The sequence below is a fragment of the Diabrotica virgifera genome, chromosome 3 (genome assembly GCF_917563875.1).
Source record: "Diabrotica virgifera virgifera chromosome 3, PGI_DIABVI_V3a".
NCBI classification, from domain to species: domain Eukaryota; kingdom Metazoa; phylum Arthropoda; class Insecta; order Coleoptera; family Chrysomelidae; genus Diabrotica; species Diabrotica virgifera.
This window is the reverse complement of record NC_065445.1, coordinates 254,523,180-254,542,894: the sequence shown is the minus strand read 5'-3', so window position 1 is coordinate 254,542,894 and position 19,715 is coordinate 254,523,180. Positions and strand designations below refer to the sequence as shown.

The 19,715-nt window shown below is 33.3% G+C and overlaps 1 protein-coding gene across 1 annotated transcript in view; it reads right to left on the bottom strand.

Annotated features, from left to right (window-relative positions):
- The window catches only part of LOC126882397 (juvenile hormone esterase-like), an 86,752-nt gene that overhangs the window by 29,738 nt on the left and 37,299 nt on the right, over positions 1-19,715 (bottom strand). Inside the window, exons 4-7 of the mRNA XM_050647312.1 lie at positions 15,271-15,427; positions 14,365-14,550; positions 13,284-13,468; positions 9,985-10,174 (exon numbers count right to left, since the gene is read on the bottom strand). Of these exons, the coding sequence (XP_050503269.1) occupies positions 9,985-10,174; positions 13,284-13,468; positions 14,365-14,550; positions 15,271-15,427 (718 nt within the window). The remainder of the gene's footprint in view (positions 1-9,984; positions 10,175-13,283; positions 13,469-14,364; positions 14,551-15,270; positions 15,428-19,715) is intronic.

The following is a 19,715-nucleotide window of genomic DNA, read 5'->3' as shown; positions in this document are numbered from 1 at the left end:
GGTACCAATAAGCGCCAAAAAACTGATAAAACAACAAATATCGGATATAACACAAAAAACGCTGGACGGAAGGGCCGCCCGAGAACTTTATCGTGCCGATCTATTATCATTATGGTACTAGATATTGGCATTCTATAAAAATAACAAAGTTACTCGTTATTTTGATATTTTAGAAACACCTACTGTACTTAAAAGTATTATATGGTTCTACGCATCATTAATTCCTGCATTTGAGAAAATGTTCGATGCCATATTTCGGGGACACACTATAGATGTGTAGATTATTGCATAAATCAATAGAATATTATAGTCATACTTTCATTTCAAATTAGTTCATTTTTCTGAGAAATTAATAGTTTACAATATTTGCATTTCATTCGATTTCGATTACGCCAGTCAATGCGCGAGATTAAGAACAAGATATTATCTCCAAATTCTATCCTACTGCATGGATTTTAATGAAATTTTGGGAGTAGCCCAATCTCCTAATTCAAAGTCTATCCTATATACTATGGCGCTTTTATCATGGGGGAAGTTCCCACCACTTCTCAGGGGTGAAATATTTTTATTTTCGAATTACATGGAGAAAAAGGAAGATTTTTAAGAAAATTTAAAAATTCATTCTATAATTTGATCACATTTTTTAAAAAAACCATTCATTTTAAACCCGTTTAACTTTTTGAAAGTAGAAATAACACTATATTAAAAGGTATTGAGAAGAAAAACAATGCATTTAAATTATGGTGGATGGGGAGTTAAATGTATATACTTTTCATTTTTCCTTAAAGTACATTAGTCATTATATTTTTTGCACCATATCTCGCTTAGTTTGTAAGTAACCGACATTTAACGGTGCTCGTTTTAAAGGCCTTTTCAAACACTACAAAAGGTGTTGGTAGCATTATACACCTAAAACCTACCGTTCCTCTGTTATTTCAAGTTGAATACACCAATTTGAGCATGCACCAAAAAACAAACTATTTTCACCTACCATATCTCTTTTTGTATTATAAATAGAACATTTACGAAGGAACGAATCTCTTTATTATTTATAATCTAAAAAATGTTTTATATAGAGTTTTTAGTTCGATGCATAGTTTTTAAGGTATTCACAAAAAATCCGTCCGAAAAGGTGTCATTTTTCAATGAAAATGGCCAATTTTCAACTACGCATAACTCAAAAAGTATTGAGTTCTCAAAAAAAAGTATAGACCAGTTTTTGCTTAGAAATAGGTTCTTCAGCCACTTCCGTGCTTATTTTGACCAACAAATTTTCCACCCCCTTGAAGAAGTGGGAACCGCCCCAAGATAAAAGCGCCATAGTATATAGGGTAGATTTTGTTTCTTGAGCTATTCCCTACTTACTGTGAAAATATCAAGTACATCAATGTAGTAGGATGGAATTCGGAGCCAAATACCCTCATTGACTGCTCTACAATAATGCTCTGCTATGAACGCGTGGGAGAGGACACACATAAGATTATAGCAAAATTTCTATTTACCGTAACTTTTCGAGTTTTTGAGCTACAGCAATAAATTTTATGTCATTGGAAAGGTAATTTTGCATTCTTTCAAAATGTGTTAAAATATGCAGGGCGTATCAAAAAAATTAAGATTTTTTATTCATTTCCGGTTCAACCGGAAGCCATGTTTTTGGTAAAATTTATTGTGATAATAGATAATAAAATACCATATATGTCTGCAAAATTTCAAATTTTAGTTTCTATTAAGAAGGAAGTTACGGGCACTCGAATATTTTTTTATAAAAAATTCATAACTCCCCTCCTATGGGGAGTTAATATATATGACTAATGTCATTCAATTTACTGATAGGATATCAAAAATATATCAAAAAATAAAAAAATTCCTTGGAGCCATTTTTGAGAAAATCTAGTTCAAATTTATGTCAAAATTTGACCCCTTAAATATAGACAACCCGTAACTTTTTCTGAAAAACGATAACATCTTTCTTATAGCCCCATCTTTAGGCTATATAACGACTTTTTCAAATTAAACTTATCTTCAAAAACTTTTTAGATAGATAGGGAAATGTGTCGGGGGGGCGGTCGGCCATGTTGGCCGCCATTTTGAATTTGGAAATGTCAAATTCCGTACTTTTATTTATCTATCGATGAGCTTACTTTGAGTTGAATTTCATTTATTTCTGTCAAAATTTGCAAAAATGGGCCCTAAATAACCCCCCTATTTCGGCCCCCCTTTGAGAGATTTTTTTTAAAAGCTTAGTTTCTCGACAAAATTCTCTTAAACTTACTCATACCGAATTTCATCAAAATCGGTCCAGTAGTTTTTGCTGGGCGGTGGCGACATACGTACGTACATACGTACGTACATACGTACGTACGTACGTACATACTTCCGACATGTTTTTTTTTATTTGCTTTTTAGACTCAGGGGGACTCAAAACGTCGAAAAAAAGTGAAATCTGAAAAAAAATTTTTTGCACGATCCTATAACTTTATCTATTATACTATACTACGTATTATTATTATTATTATTATTATTATACATAAGCAAGGGCAGAGGGACAAGTCCCTATTATGCCCAAAAACAAAGAAATTACATAACTAACCTACTAGTAGATACAATATAAAACAAAAGAAAAAAGATATAATTTTTGTTTACATAAAAAAAAATAAAATAGTTCAGCTATAATAAGAAACGGTCAAGTCTGTTTTTAAACGTGTTAGTAGAGGGGGCCGTGACAATGTTATCACTAAGGTTATTCCAACTCTCGAACACTCTATTTGGTAGGAAGTTCTGCCTTGATCTCGTAGAAAAGTTCTCTTTTTTAAGTTTGAACTGGTGACCTCTGAGGCGTTCATCTTGGTTTATAGTAAACATTTCGTCGAGATTTCCGAAACTGAATTTTAATATTTTAAAAGTGGTTATTAGGTCTCCACGTTGTCGACGAAGTTCGAAGGAAGTTAGATTGGCCATACTAAGTCTCTCGGCATAGGAGGGTCTTCTCAGTCCCAATGGAATTCGAGTTGCTTTTCTTTGGACGTTTTCCAACAATGTTTTGTCTCGAACCAAATATATAGTATGATAAAGTAAAAAATAAGAAAAATTAGGCGTGCCTGGTTGGATGATAAGATAAAATAAACAGAAAAAGAAAGTAAGAAAATAAACACAAAAGCATTCTATAAGAAAATTAGCGAGCAGAACAAAACCTTTAAAGGAAAAATAAAAGCATAAAAGATAACAGTAGAAAAGTATTAGAAATCGATGAAGAGTATAAAGAAATTTGGACTAACTACTTTAAAGAATTATTAACAGAAGAAGATTAAGACCTAGATGAAAACGTAGAAGAAGAGACAATGATGTTAGGAAACCAGCTAGAACGACCAACAAATGAGGAAGTTGAGGAAATTATAAGTTGTAGCCGTAATGGTAGAGCCTCAGGATCGGACTGTATCAATATGGAGCTTATAAAATATGGTGGTGAAGAATTAAAAGATAAACTATACAATTTTATAAAAGCTATATGGGACGAAGAAAAATGCCGGAAGAATGGTACAAAGGACAAATTATCACGATTCATAAAAAAGGAGACCAACATGTGTAATAACTACAGAGGACTGACGCTATTAAACACAGCATATAAAATCATATCCATCTTAATACAACGAAGACTGACCGAAGCTACGACAAATAAAATAGGACAGTATCAAGGCAGATTTATTAAGGGAAAGTCAACAACAGATGCCATACATACATGGGCGCCCATATAAAAATTTTCAGGGGGGGGCAGACTTGAAGATTTTGCAAATTACATTTTGTACACTATGGATAACAATATATAGTTTACAGCACCCGAAAAGCTAGGGGGGGCACGGCCCCCCTGCCCATGGTTATGGGCGCCTATGCATACATACGGTTAAACAAATTGTGGAAAAAGCTCATGGATACAAGATAGATATTGAACTGCTTTTTATAGATTTTCAGCAAACATTTGATACAATAAAAAGATATAAATCAATGGTAGCTCTGAAAGAAATGGGAATACAGAACAAATTAAGAAGATTAATAAAAATGACAATGAGTAGAACTGTAGTAAGTATAGAAACTCAAGTAGGAGAGACAGAAAATTTTATCATAAATAAAGGGGTTAGACAAGGAGATTCATTATCAGCAACTCTGTTTAATCTTGTCCTGGAATACATCGTCAGGAAGATCAACAAAGGCACCCTCAGAATGAGATAAGGACAAATAATAGTATACGCTGGCGATATTGTGCTAATAACAAAAAATAGAAAAGCAATGGAACGAATGTTAAACGAAATGGTAACAGAAGGAAAGGTAATTGGATTAAAAATAAACCACGAAAAAATAAAAATAATGAGATTTGACAGAACCTTTGAAAACAAAAAGGTTGGAGTAGGAGAATACATTTTTGAAAAAGTCGAAAAATTTAAGTATTTGGGAATATTAATAACAAACAATGAAGAAAGAGAAACAGAAATCAAAGAAAGGATTATTACAGCAAATAAGAGCTTTCATGCAAATAAAAAATTACTAAAAAATAAGACATTAAGCAAGAAATCGAAAATGAAGGTATACAAAACAATAATTCGACCGACGATGATGTATGCAGCCGAAACCCTTAACATGACAAAAAAAACATGAGGAAAACCTTAGAATACAAGAAAGAAAAATACTAAGAGTAATATTAGGACCAATAAAAATAAATGACAATGAATTTGGACAAAGAACGACCTTTGAGCTACTAGAAGAAATTAAGGAAGATATAGTGTGTAAAATAAAACAGCAAAGAGCAAAATGACTAGCACACGTTTGGAGATCAGGATCAACTACGACTATATTCTCAATATTGGAATGGACACCAGCTGGCAAACGAAGACTTGAAAGAATACAATGGTTACAATGGTACAATTCGGGTATACGACAATGGAAAGAAAAACCCAGAGATAGGAAAGAGTGGAGAAAAATAACCGAGAAAATTAAATAAATAACATGAGGACTCTCTCTCTCTCTCTCTCTTGTCGTTTCCCCATTACTGAGGATCGTGACTTCTTCCAATATTCCTAACAATGTTTCTCCATTGGTCTCTATCTTCAGCTGCTCTAAGAGCTTCGCAGAATGAGTTTCCAGCTGAATTCTTTATTTGGTCGGACCATCTAGTTGATGATCGTCCTCTTGATCTTCTCCCCGGAACGTTTCCAAAAACGATTAATCTCTCCAAACTGTAGTCACCTCTGAGAACCACGTGACCAAAGAATTGCAGAATTCGTTGCAGACATATTGTGGACAGCCTTTTTTTAATATTGAGTTGGTTTAGAATGGAAACGTTTATCCTATGAGCTGTCCATGGTATGCGCAGCATTCTTCTCCAGCACCACATCTCAAAGGCATCAATTTTTTGGCGCTCGCATGCGCGAAGAGTCCAAGTCTCTGCTCCGTATAGAAATATTGAGAATACAAGGGCATTCACCAGTCTCATCTTGATATTTTGAGAAAGAGATCTGTCTTTCCAAACTTTAGTTAGGCGACTCATCGCATTTTTTGCCATACCAATACGTCTCCGAACTTCTGCTTCACAGTTGCCATCGTTAGTTATACTAGACCCGAGATAGACAAAGGTGTTTACTATCTGGTATTTCTGTAACATGTTAGTCAGTTGAATAGTGTCGAATCTGTCGACCACCATTATTTTTGTCTTAGCTTTATTGATTTCCAGACCAACTTTATTGCTTTCGTGCTCAACTCTTCGCAGGAGATCAAACATGTCTGGCTCATTTGCTGCTATAAGTGTAGTGTCATCAGCAAATCTCAAATTGGAGATTTTCCTACCGGCTACTGTCACTCCACCGGCCCATCCTTCTAAAACCATCCTCATGACATGTTCACCATAAATGTTAAGTAAGTCAGGTGACAACACGCATCCTTGTCTAACACCTCTCTCGGTCTTGAATTGGTTTGAGAACTTCTGATCTAGTCGTACTGTCGCTATATTAGACTGGTACAGATTTTTAATAAGTGTCACCAGGTGCATTGGTGCGCCCATTTCTATTAAAATTGACCACAGATTTATCCAGCTTACACAATCAAATGCCTTTTGGTAGTCAACGAAGCATATAATCATAGGTACTTGAAATTCTCTAGACTTTTCAATAAGTTGTCTCAGGTTCAGGATTTGTTCCCTTGTACCTTTACCCTTTACAAATCCCGCTTATTCCTGAGGTATTTGGTAATGTAGATAGGTTTTTAATCTGTTTTTGATGATATGCAACAATATTTTACTAGCATGTGTTATTAGTGAGTGTGCGGTAGTTTTCACATCTGGTAGTAGTTCCTTTTTTGTGTAGCGGGATATAAATTGAGATGCACCAATCAGATGGCCATTTTCCTGAATTCCAAACAGCGACACAGATAGAATGGATGATATGTATTCCTTTGTCACCTAGTAACTAGTATTTAATTACATCTTTGACTTCAGCGAATAAGACAGTAGGTTCTCTAGGGTAGTCAGAGGGCCACTGATGTTCTGCTGATACCTTGTTATTTTTATATAGCTCGTCACAGTAGTTTCGCCATGTTTCCAATATTTCGTCAGTATCGGTCTTTAGATTACCTTCCTTATCTATTACAGACCACGTTTGAGGTTTAAATTCTCTGGTAAGGAGTTTGATCTTCTGGAATAAATCCCTCGGTTCATTTCGACAGCCATGTTCCTCTATCTCTCTGCATATTTGAGAGATGTGGACTGATACATGAGGACTGATCTACCTCAAAACATAGATCTAGAGAGCTTAAGCGGCGTAACCCTTAAAGGGGTGTTTTGCCACTATATACACTGTGTCCGTAAAGTATGGAACAAATTCTTTTTTAGCTTAACAGAGCATTTTAAGAAATAATCCTGAAACACGTTGATTTTTGATTTTAATTTACCGTATTTTAAAATAATATTCTAATATACAGGGTGAATTACTTTCGAGTAATGACGTCACCGTCATTTTTTTTAAATGGAACACCCCCATTTTGTCTCAATTTTCGGATTACTCTAGCTGAGCTGATTCCAAAAAGTATCACATATTGATTCAAATTGGTACAGGGTGGACAAAAATACAATAGTTTTGTGTGTGTTCATAAAGTAACGCGTTAGTTAAATTAACAATATTATCAAAAATACTTATTGACTAGCGGACAGAATATGATGAAATACATGACTTTATAAATGTTTGAACTGCAGCCCTTGCTGTATTTGACAATAACCCAAACGTTGTACAAATTCTTGTTGAACCTTGTTTATTGTGTCTTGAGAAATATTGTTTACTGCTGTCCGAAGTCTCTGTTTTAATTCTTGAATATTTGCTGGTTTCGTTTGATACACAACATTCTTCAGATGGCCCCACATAAAATAATCCAAAGGATTGAAATCTGGTGACCTCTTATTATTAAATCATTACTAAACAAATAATGACATTTAACAAAAACATAGCCTACTATGTTTCTTTTAAATTGATAAAAAATAATTTCTTTCATATTGTGTCCGCTAGACAATAAGTATTTTTAATATTGTTAGTTTAAGTAACGCGTTACTTTATGAGCACACACAAAACTATTGTATTTTTGTCCACCCTGTACCAATTTGAATCAACGTGTGATACATTTTTGGAATCAGCTCAGCTAGAGTAATCCGAAAATTGAGACAAAATGGGGGGTGTTCCATTTAAAAAAAAATGACGGTGACGTCATTACTCGAAAGTAATTCACCCTGTATATTAGAATATTATTTTAAAATACGGTAAATTAAAATCAAAAATCGACGTGTTTCAGGATTATTTCTTAAAATGCTCTGTTTAGCTAAAAAAGAATATGTTCCATACTTTACGGACACAGTGTATAATTGAAATAGAACAAGTTGCAGACTATTATATCTAGGTATCTAGGTCAAATTCTGAAGTTTGACAAAGAGAACCAAAGTGCGGAAATCACTAGAAGAACAAGACTATAATGGGTAGAACTTATAAAACTCAGTTCGATACTTAAGAACCTCAAAATATCTGAAAACTTGAGGAGCAAAGTGTTCAACCATTCAATCAGTGCAACCTTCCTAATATGACATATGGATGCCAAACCTGGACCCTAACCAAGGCAAATATTAACAAGATCAAAAATAAAAGGCGAGGATATTACAACAAAATTGACAAACTCAACTGGAAGTTTCCAGGCCACACTGCTAGACAAAAATACCAATGTTGGAACGTCACAATACAACATCGACCACCTTACATATTATATAGACTAACAAGAGGAGGACTACAGATGAGATAAGACGATGATATCAAAAAAATAGTCGGAACAAATTTAAAGTAACAAGTAATTAACAAAATTACCAAGTAATTAACAAAATCATAAAACAAACACAGTAAAATACCGGAAGAATGGAGAACGAGCGAACTAATTCTACTATTCAAAAAAGGAGATAAAAAGCAGCCAGAAAACTACAGAGGTATCAACTTATTAAATACTACCCTAAAACTTACAACTAAAATCTTACAAGACGTAATGAATCAGAGGATAAGTTTAGCAGATGAACAACAGGGTTTTCGTACTGGAAGATCGTGTACAGATGCAATATTCGTCATAAAGCAAATTACTGAGAAATCACTAGAGTATAATAGACCAGCATTTCTATGTCTGATTGACTTAAAGAAAGTATTTTATATATAATAGAGAAGTCCCTCTAGATATCATAAAAACTATTGAGAACATCTACCAAAACATCAAAATGGAAGTCAGAATAGATGGACAACTTACAGAACCTATAGATATAGGCAGCGGAATAAGACAGGGAGACTCATTGAGTCCTATGCTTTTCAATTTAACCATGGATGAAATCATCAAAAACGTCAACAAAGGAAGAGGATATAGAATGGGAAACAAAGAAGTAAAAATACTCTGCTACACAGACGACGCAATATTGATAGCCCAAGATGAAAATAGTCTGCAAAGATTAGTCCACAGATTTAACATAAGAGCAAAAGAATTCAATATGACAATTTCATCTCAGAAAACCAAAACAATAATAATCAGTCAAGAACCAATCAGATGCAAAATAGAAATTAATGGTATCAGTATTGAACACTATAAGGCGAAACCGACATATTAACACTGAGATGAAGTCAAGAATTTATAAAGCCAGTGTAAGACCAATAATGACATATGCATCAGAAATAAGACCCGATACAGCCACAACACAAAGACTACTGGAAACGGCAGAGATGAGAGTACTGAAAAGAATTACAGGAAATACACTGGGATATCGAAAGAGGAGCGAAGATATTAGAAGACAATGTAACGCACAGTGTATAAACGAATGGACAATAAATAGAAAAAAAGAATGGAACAACCACATAACCAGAATGGGGGAGACACGTGTGGTCAAAATAGCACGAGATAAATCACCAATCGGTAGAAGAAGTATCGGCCGATTGCGCAAAAGATATGGAGTGACAGCCTTCCATAGAGGTATCAATCCGCCAATGAACAAGCAGAATTGCTTATAAAAAGGAAGAAGAAGAAGAAATTTAAAGTAAGTTGCTAGGATGGAAGGAGTTGGAAAAGGCCTATGACCAAAAATTGACCATAGTAAGCTAAAAAGAGGAAGAAAGACGAAAGTGGAAATATAGTCTCAGGTAGTCAGTCCATGCATGCATATGGTCATTATACATTTTATGGAGGAAATAAAGGATATTACAGGAATATCGAACGGTATATTAGTGAATTTCGGTGATGTTTCACTCTCGATTATGTTACTAGCTAATGAGTCATTCGATTCCATAAATAAACAGTTCCTGGAAGACGCCAAAAACATCAGTCATATCATTTTGTGAGGAAAAATTCTTGAAAAAAAGGTATAATATCAAAATTATGGAAAGCTATGGATTTTCTTGGACAATATTAAAAATATAATAATAAAACTTTTCGCTCTGTACTTACATCTTAGGAAGAAAAGTGACTCCTCCGAAGTGAATCCTGTCATAAAGGGCACTGCATTATAGTCGCCGTTGTTTAGAATTTCGTACATTGGCTCCGTAATGATAGCGTTTGGTGTTCCTTTCTTCTCAACTACTGGCAACCAAATAACCAAAGCTCCAACTGGATTGGCAGTAAATCCGTCATTAGAGACCTACAATACAAGCATTTATCACATGAGTAAGGTACACAGATCTTTGGTTTTATGGAGTTACAAAATCTTTTACATAGTTATCTTTTTCAGGTTTCAGGTAACTTTGGTTAAAAACGAAAGTTAAAGTTAGTTTTATAATTTTTTCAATTTTGTTAATTTATTTACAACTATTGGGTTCTTGTGGTTGGGTACTCTTTGTTTCGCAGACGAGCAAATACTAATAACACACGACCGATGATATCTGTTACACGACAAGAAAGCTAATAGAGGAATACAGGAAATGAGGACTAGAGATCAACATAGGAAAAACCAAATATATGATAATCGCTGGAACGCAGCAGGACTTAATACTAGACGGAGGAGAAACAATCACCAAATGTAACGAATATAAATACCTAGGTATGAAAATCACGAATGATGGAACGTTGGACGGAGCCATTAAAGATCGAAATATTCAGGACAGAAAAGCAATTGCACTTCTAAACTCAGTACTCTGGGACTAGCAGATAAATAATCAAAATAAGAAAAAGATCTATAATGCCGTAGTGAAAATCATTATAACATACAGCTGCGAAGTATGGCCTATGAAGGAAAAATCAAAACAAATGCTAGAGGTAACCGAAATGAATTTCTGGAGAAGAGCTACAAGAAGATCAAGAAAAGGACATGTTACCAATGAACGGATACCAGAAATAATGAAGGTCACACATACAATAAATTAAGAAATCAACTAAATACAACTAAGATGGTTTGGTCACGTACAAAGAATGCATGAGGACAGAATCCCAAAACAAGTACAAAACTGCAAACTGCAAGGTAGAAGAAGAACAGGTAGACCGAGGAAAAGTTGGCAGGAAGGAATAAACAAAGCCATGGATGAAAGAGGTCTGCAAGTAGATCAATGTGCGGACAGAGAGGAATGGCGAACGGTTATCTGAAGACGGAGAACGTTTTAAACCGATAGTATACAGGGTGAGGCAGATAAAAGTCCTATTAGAAATATCTCGAGAACTAAAGGAAACAGAATCATTAAAATTGAAATGAAGGTGTTTTGAAGAGTGATCTCTTTAATGAAAATATTTTCATCGATTTGCTACTTCCGGCTATACCGGAAGTGGCTTATAACTTCGTTTTTTTTTAATGGAATATCCTGTATATTTTTACATTTTTAGATTCTCCTGGATGTCTGCTTTCTTAAAATATGAGGTTTTGTAATGTTATATAGAATAGTTTAAAAGATAATTACGTTTTTTTTTAATTTCCTAGCAACATTCACACCCTGTAGAATTGTAGTAGTTTAACATCAAAAACTCTATTTATGTTCAAATGATTTTTAATATAGTCTACTATTGTTAAAAATTGTTAGTATAGCTAAATGTTGAATTGTACTATACAGGGTTGGTCGAAACTCGGAAAGAGTATTTTCTGAGTTTTCTTAAATGGAACACCCTATATTTTATTATTGTAATGAAATGATATTTTATGCTACTTTTTTATTTCTTAAGTATTCCCTATACCTAACTGCTTTAATTTGTGAGTTATTGGTGAAACATTAATTTAAAAAAAAATACGTGAAATTTTATTAGGTTGGCCGTGAAAATATTCAATCACAAATAATTTTTCGGAAATAAATACATATTAATCTAGACTGATCTTTAAAATTGCCAATAATGGTTGAGCTATCAAAATACCTACGTAGTTAACATTTTTGGCGCCATTAACAATTAAGCACAAATTAAAGCATTTAGGTATAGGGAATGCTTAAGAAATAAAAAAGTACCATAAAATGTCTTTTCACTGCAATACTAAAATACAGGGTGTTCCATTTAAGAAAATTCAGAAAATCCTCATTCCGAGTTTCGACCAACCCTGTATACTAAAATTAACATTTAGCTATACTAATAATTTTTAATAATAGTAGACTATATTAAAAATCATTTAAACATAAATATAGTTTTTGATATCCAAATACTACAATTCTACAGGGTGTGAAATTTGGTACGAAATTAATAAAAAAACGTAATTAGCTTTTAAACTACCCTGTATAACATTACAAAACCGCATATTTTGAGAAAGAAGACATCGAGTAGAATCTAAAAATCTAAAAAAAACGAAGGTTTAAGCAACTTCCGGTATAACCGGAAGTGGCAAATTGATGAAAATTTTTTCATTAAATAGATCACCCTTCAAAACCCCTTCATTCCAATTTTCATGATTCTGTTGCCTTTAGTTCTCTAAATATTTCTAATAGGCCACATGTCTAGTCTGTCTCTAATGTCTAATCTGCCTCACCCTATATATAGGGATCTTATAGTTCCGAGGCTTTATAGCGGTTCTTTGAGCCTTATTTTCTTTTACAATGGGTAGGATGCTAACCTGGCCCATTAACCCTCCTCTTTTATCCGGGTTTGGGACCTGCTGAGAGCCGGTGGTATATTGAGCTGCAAGATACCAGACGCATGGAGAAACAGCATAATGGTACCAATGTTCAAGACAGGAGACAAAGAAGACCCCAACAATTATAGAGGTATAAATCTACTGAACACCGCACTTAGAGGTAGGCACAGAGCACTTAAGCTTACCACAAAAGTCCTAACCAACAAAATCAATAAACTAACAACTTTATCAGCAGACGAACAGCAGGGATTCAGATTCGGAAGATCCTGCGTAGACGCCGTATTTGTTCTAAGACAAGTCACAGAAAATGCCATTGAGTACAATAAACCAGCATATCTATGTTTTATAGACCTGACAAAGGCTTTCGATCGCATCCAAGTCGAAGACGTCTTACACCTTCTGTATAGGAGAAACATACCAATCAATATTATACAAACCATTGAAAACATCTACTTCCATAATCAAATACAGTCAAAGATAAATGGGAAACTAACACAGTTCATACCAATACAAAGCGGAGTCAGACAAGGTTACACGCGGTGACTCAAGGTGAATTAAGGAAAATGTACAAGTCAATTGGCTACAATGAGAATGTAGAAAAGACATATTTTAAATAAGCAGAAAAAATGAAGTTGTACCTATACGCAATATGCGGTACAATTAAAAAACACTACTTAATAAAAAACACTTTAATATTTAAAAAAATAATTACCATTGTATCTGTAATTTCTTCCGCGGTCTTGCTTAAAAGCGACTCCAGAAGTTGATTGGAATCTTCAGATGTAAAGGTATTGTCGAGCAATTTTGCCAATTTAAAAGCGTATTGTCTGGCATTTGGTTGGTAAGCATAGGGGGAAATTGGTGTACCACTTTCCAAAATGTATCCAGCTACCATACCTGAAATAATCATGAAGATCAATAAAGATTAATTAAGAATTTCCTTATTTTTATTTTTCGGTTCTCTCCCAATGAGTTCTCCGTTTTGGTCTTCCATAACACTCTATTATTCCAGTCACCTTCTCTGAGATGTCTATTTATCATATCATTTCCGTACGTTTTCCAGGTCGCAGGTCTTTCTCCCCATCTTCTTCCCCGCGGGTACCAGTACAATATTCTTTTCGCCCACCTGTGCTCTGGCCTTCCTTGTACATGCCCTTACCACTGCAGGGCTCTCTTTTCCATCCTTTTTGTAATTGAGCACTCTACTTCCATGTTGTTCCATATTTCTTCTGTTCATATTTTATCCTCTTTAGTGAGTTGCAGATATCTTATAGTCCATCTTTTAGTCCAGCTCAATTATTCTTATTTATTTCCTATTGATGTTGTCATTGGCCATACTTCCACTCTATAAAAGATCTTTTTTTTTTCTTGGGTTATAGTGTTGTTTAGTTGTTGTTTTGTGTTTTTTCGTGGAGAAACCTTATCTACGCACCAAGATATCTAGGAAACAAAAAAGGCGTACTTAAATTATCCCCCCTCCCAAACTTTTAGACTATAATAACGTATTTTAGACTATATTTATATAGACTATAGTACTATATTTTAGACTTTAATAATAATTAAAAATATAACGTACAGTCGGAAAAATGAAAGAATACCCATGAAAGAACATATAAAACAAGCTGTATTTTCCTGTCACCGTGTCACAAAGAAACTTGTCCAGTGCAAGTACATGTAACAATAATTATTACATATACTTGCGCTGGCCAATTTTTTGTGTGACACTGTGACAGGAAAATACAGCGTGTTTTATATGTTCGTTCATGGGTATTCTTTCATTTTTCCGACTGTACCTTGAGTTCTTTTACTAAGATGCATAAATCCTGCTGTTGTTGAGCCTGCACTTTCGCCCATTACTGTAATTTTATGTTTGTCTCCTCCAAATGTATTAATATTATCGTATGTCCATTTTAGAGCTTGGACTGTATCTTTCAGTCCTAGATTGCCGGGGATAACGTTGTCTTCTGTTGTTAAAAAACCTGAAAATAGGAGAATAGGAAAATTAGTTAGATAATAAATAAAAGGACAGAATGAGTTGGGAAAATTGTTACTCGTAGTTCAAAGTTATTAAAGTTATTAGAAAATAGGAGAATAGGAAAATTAGTTAATAAATAAAAGGACAGAATGAGTTGGGAAAATTGTTACTCGTAGTTCAAAGTTATTAACTATGAGTGCCATGAGAACAAACAATGCGTCTTCGTTGTTCAATAATTTTGAACAGTAATAGATCTTTTGAAATTTTCAGTTGGAAATTTTATTAAACAAGAGATTTATTAAACACTGTGAAACACTAAATAAATTGGTGATCTGGAACACCCTGATCGTTCTTCAATAACACTACTTTAATACAAAACAACAAAGAAGTTCGTAAGAATGATCCTGCGAGTTCAGTAAAAGAAATTTGATTGGATAATCAAGAATCGAATATTTTCAGAAGCTTTTGCAGTGTATTTATTCTAACCAAGGAAAAGATGATCAGATAACGTTAATTTAACGTTAAGTTTATAAGGTTATATCGAACAAAGTAATATCAATAGGCATTCAAATTAACCAACCAACATTATACATATTAAATTATTCAGACCTATGCCCCGACATCAGATCTCGAAGTCGAGTAAATAGAGCAATGCTGCGAAGAAATTAATGAAGCAGTGATGACAAAAAAAGCAATGTATGTAAAACTTTATTATATTACTTACCTAATGGTCCCAAGCGATAATTCATTGTTACAACTATAATATCATAATCCATGAAATACTTAGGGTCGTAATATTGCAGCGCACCAGATCCATAAAAGTATCCACCAGCATGGACCCAGAATAATACGGGCAGAAGCTCTTGTGACGTTCCTGGTACCTAATACAAGAAAACAAAAATAAAATAATTTCATTTTAGGAGTAAGTTATAATTCTTAATTTTCTTGAAGTAGTGATAACTAGAGAGCGGAATATATGCAAAATGCAAATAGATGCATATATTGCATATTTTCAGACAACAAACACAACATTGCATATTTAAGCTAAACACGATTTATTTTGCATATTTTAAAAATAAATTATATAAAAGTTTAAAATTTTCCTCTCTTAGTTGGAATTTTATAACTTCGATATGAACGAGCTCGTTATTTATCTATCTATCGCTCATCTGGACTTTCCCATTACTACCTGAATTTAACAAATATGGGTGTTCCCAGAAAAATATTATTTTATTAGCGTAGCAAGTCGTAGGTACCTACCTGCTTTTAAGTGTCTAATAATTATTTTGTCAGTTTCCGGCCAACATTTGTTTAAAGTAAACGTTGTATCGTATTTAGTGTTTTTGAAGTGATTGGTATATATTAAATTTAAATATGTCTACCATTCAAAAAAGTGCTTGGATAAAGTGTTTTCCCGAGTTAAAGCTAAGTGGAGACAAAGTATTTTGCAAGGCCTGTTCCAAAATCGTAAGTTACATTCATTTTCACATTTCATTTTTTAAATGAGGAACTGACAAACAAAAGCATCATGTCCCACAAAAGAAATTTTTCTGGAAAGAGTGTTTTTATTCGACAAATTCGCTTTTACTTCTATAAAGAGGGACATAGAGAGAAGCATCAAAATACAAAAATCCATCAAATTGTAGACAATTCCACTTTTGTTCTTCAGCTTAAGTAACGTACTTTGTTCTTTAAGTAACATACAAATTGCTTAAGAACTTTTGTTCATAAAAGTTAATTTTAGTTTTTTACCAGATCTAATAAAGTTATTAGAACAAAGGAATTTACAATTAAGTGATTCGATTAATCTTGTTAATACTTTTTCTGCTCATTGTCAAAAAATTCCCGGAAATACAGGGATTACAATTAGAAATAAATTAAAAAATGTTTTAGAAAAAAATGAGGGCTTCGATTGTTTGAGGAAAGTTGTACGTATTTTTGAAGGCAACTTTTCTGAAGATCTTACGACTTAATATATTGTTTTATTTTTGAGTATTTTTAATATGCATTTGCATATTTAGACAAATTTAGAAAAAATACCTGCATATTTGTAGTAAAATAATGCATATATATGCGAATATTTTGGTAATGTTGTGTTGCATATATTCCGCTCTCTAGTGATAACAAATAAACTGAATGAAAACTAATAACAAACGAACAACAAGGGCTTAGGTCGGGAAGGTCATGCACCAACGCTATATTTATAATAAGGCAAGTGCAAGAGAGATCATTAGAATACAACAAACTGGTTACATATTTATGTTTCGTGAACCTTAAGAAGTCATTTAACAAAGTCAAATTAAAAACGTTATCTACTTATTGTACACAAGAGGGGATAGCTCCACGAATAATCAAAACGATTGAAAATATCAAAACAACACAAGGAAAAATAAAAGAACTAACTGACTCAACTGAAGCTGGCAATGGTATAAGACATGGGGATTTCCTGATCCTCTATTGTTCAACCTAATTATGGATGAAATAATAAGAAAAGTTAAAAAAAGGATACTCAGTGGAAGAAAACCAACTTAAAATAATCTGTTATGCAGACGACACAATACTAATCTTTCAAAGGAAGACGATTTACAACGTATGCTGCATTAAATTATTATAACCGCCAGAAAATTTATATTCGGAGAGATAGAAGCTGATTTTTTGCGTGATAAGTAATATGGAAAAACTATACGGGGATATGTTGAATTAGTTGTGTACATGACTTTCCCCAACGGTCGTAAACCATAGTGGGGGGACGAGAGTAGTTATAAGGGGCCAAAGTCGCGGTTTTTATTATTTTTTTTGTGACACTCATGATCGGGATAGTGCACCAAAATTTGGGAATAAGTAGACCATGACATAACTAAGTAAAATCCCCAGAGCCGGAAACCAAAGTGGGGGACGATGGTAGTTATAAGGGGTCAAAGTCGCGGTTTTTATTATTTTTTTTGTGACGCTCATGATCGAGATAGTGCACCATAATTTAAGAATAAGTAGGTCATGACGTAACTAAGCAAAATCTCTAGGGGCGGAACGCTGAGTGGCCGACAAAGGGGTGCGGGTAGAGGTGAATAAAAAAATTATAAGTGATTTTTTGTGACTTTCGTGATCTAGATAGTGAACCAAAATTTGGGGGTAAGTAGATCATGACGTAACTAAGCAAAATCTCCAGGGGCGAAAACTAGAATTGGATTTTTCATAAATAACTCAAAAACTGTAAGTTTTTACAAAAGAGTTATTATTACCAAAATTGAAGATAATAAAAAATGAAATTAACCCCTTACTAAAAAAACCTTTTAATGCTAACTAAAGTGAGTTATAGGTAATTGAATATATATTTTTTCGGCGAGTACCCAAATCTAAGTATTCAAGCTTAAATAACGGGAACATGATGCATTTTATAACATAAACTTATTAACATTTGTCAAAGTACTTAGAAATATCTATCAAATGAATCCTGGAACAAGTTGATAGCATTAAAATTTATGCTTCAAAATTTTTTCAAAATTTATCTTTTAAAATTTTTTTCAAAAAAATGTTATTGTTTTTTTTTAAATAACTACGTTTATTTATAGGATATCAGGTTCACCTAAAAACCATTTGAAAATTAATTCCAATGGCAATTAAACGACGTTGAACTTAATTTTTTAAACCCCTTACTTTTTAAAAAATAAAAGGTTAAATGGCCCCGGTTCCATGGTTCTCGCAACAAAATTTAAGCTTTAAACGTTTCTATCTCGGGTATTTTTTACCCTACAGAAATAATAAAAAAGTAAAATATTTGATACAGAAAAAACTAAAACTTGGTTATCTATATATCATTTTTACGTATATTAAGTATTTTTGGAGCTATTATCAAAAGAAAATGAAATTTACGATAATTTTAAAAATTCTGATTTTTTTAAATCACATCTTTTTTTCAAAAATATGCATTCTAAACTGGTCAAAATTTTTGAAATTATTACTTATGCTAATATAAAGAAATTCTTGTTAGGATTACTATACCTTTTAATTTTTGTGGAAACAACGTATGTTTTATTTTCACTTTTTCCTAAAAAATTCGAAAGGGTTCTCTTATTTTCATCATAGTTTGCTTATTTTTAATACTATTAACTTCTTCTGAAGCTCAGTAGATAGGTAGTAATCCGAAGTGCTTTAACAAGTGTAAAACAGGTATATTTTATAAAATGCATCGTTTTTCCGTTATTTGAGCTTGAATACCTAGATGTGAGTACTCGTCGAAAAAAATTTACATTCAATTACCCATAACTCACTTTGACTTGACATTCGTTTAGTTCTTTAAGTGAGCAGTGTATTCAATTTTTTATTATCTTCAATTTTGGTAATAATAACTTTTTTGTAAAAGCTTTTGTAAATTTCCTGTATGATTTATAATTTTATTAAATATCGTGAGGTTGTAACCAAAGAAAGTATTACACTTGTTGTCAATCTGGTGGTATGGAGACGATATTTATTGTCGTTTTCTGTGCTACTTCGATTGATAACTTACTTTGTTTTTCGGTAGATGGCTCTAGTTCATCCGCGGCATCTCGTTCTTTGCAATTCGGAAAGGCCCAAAGCAGGGTACCTGGGGAAATCGGAGAGAAGAGGATATAGGACTACTGATGAGGAGGAAAAAACCTCCGAAACCGGTATAGACTCTTTATGCACTCTCCGATTTAACCAGAGTATTATGCAGCTGCTGCATTTTCGTGTTGCAAAGAAATTGAAAATGTTTATATATTTTTTATTTTTTTCAATTTAATTGTGGCTTATTTCCCATCTAAATAGTTAATTAAAAAATAAAATCTTTGATCCTCAATAACTCAAAAAGCATTGATTTATATTAATAACTATATACAAATAACAAATTTTGCTTAGAGTTTGTCCTTATATTGAAACATGCTCAAAATCATAGTCTAAATCTCGCTAAGTCCGGCCCTGTCGTTATGGGTAGAAATAAGACGTTATTGTAGAACCCCAGGACGCTTCTCATAGACCTCACGCAAAGCGATAGATTAATATTCTTCGAAATTCTAAATGCCTAAATAGGCCACATGGCTGTTGTTGTAGGTTGAGTGACAAAGAACTTTTATGGTTTCGGAGACGTGTTTCTGAGGACTTATTTACTTTGCAACAGGATGTGTCTCATAAAATAAGAATAGGAGATATTGC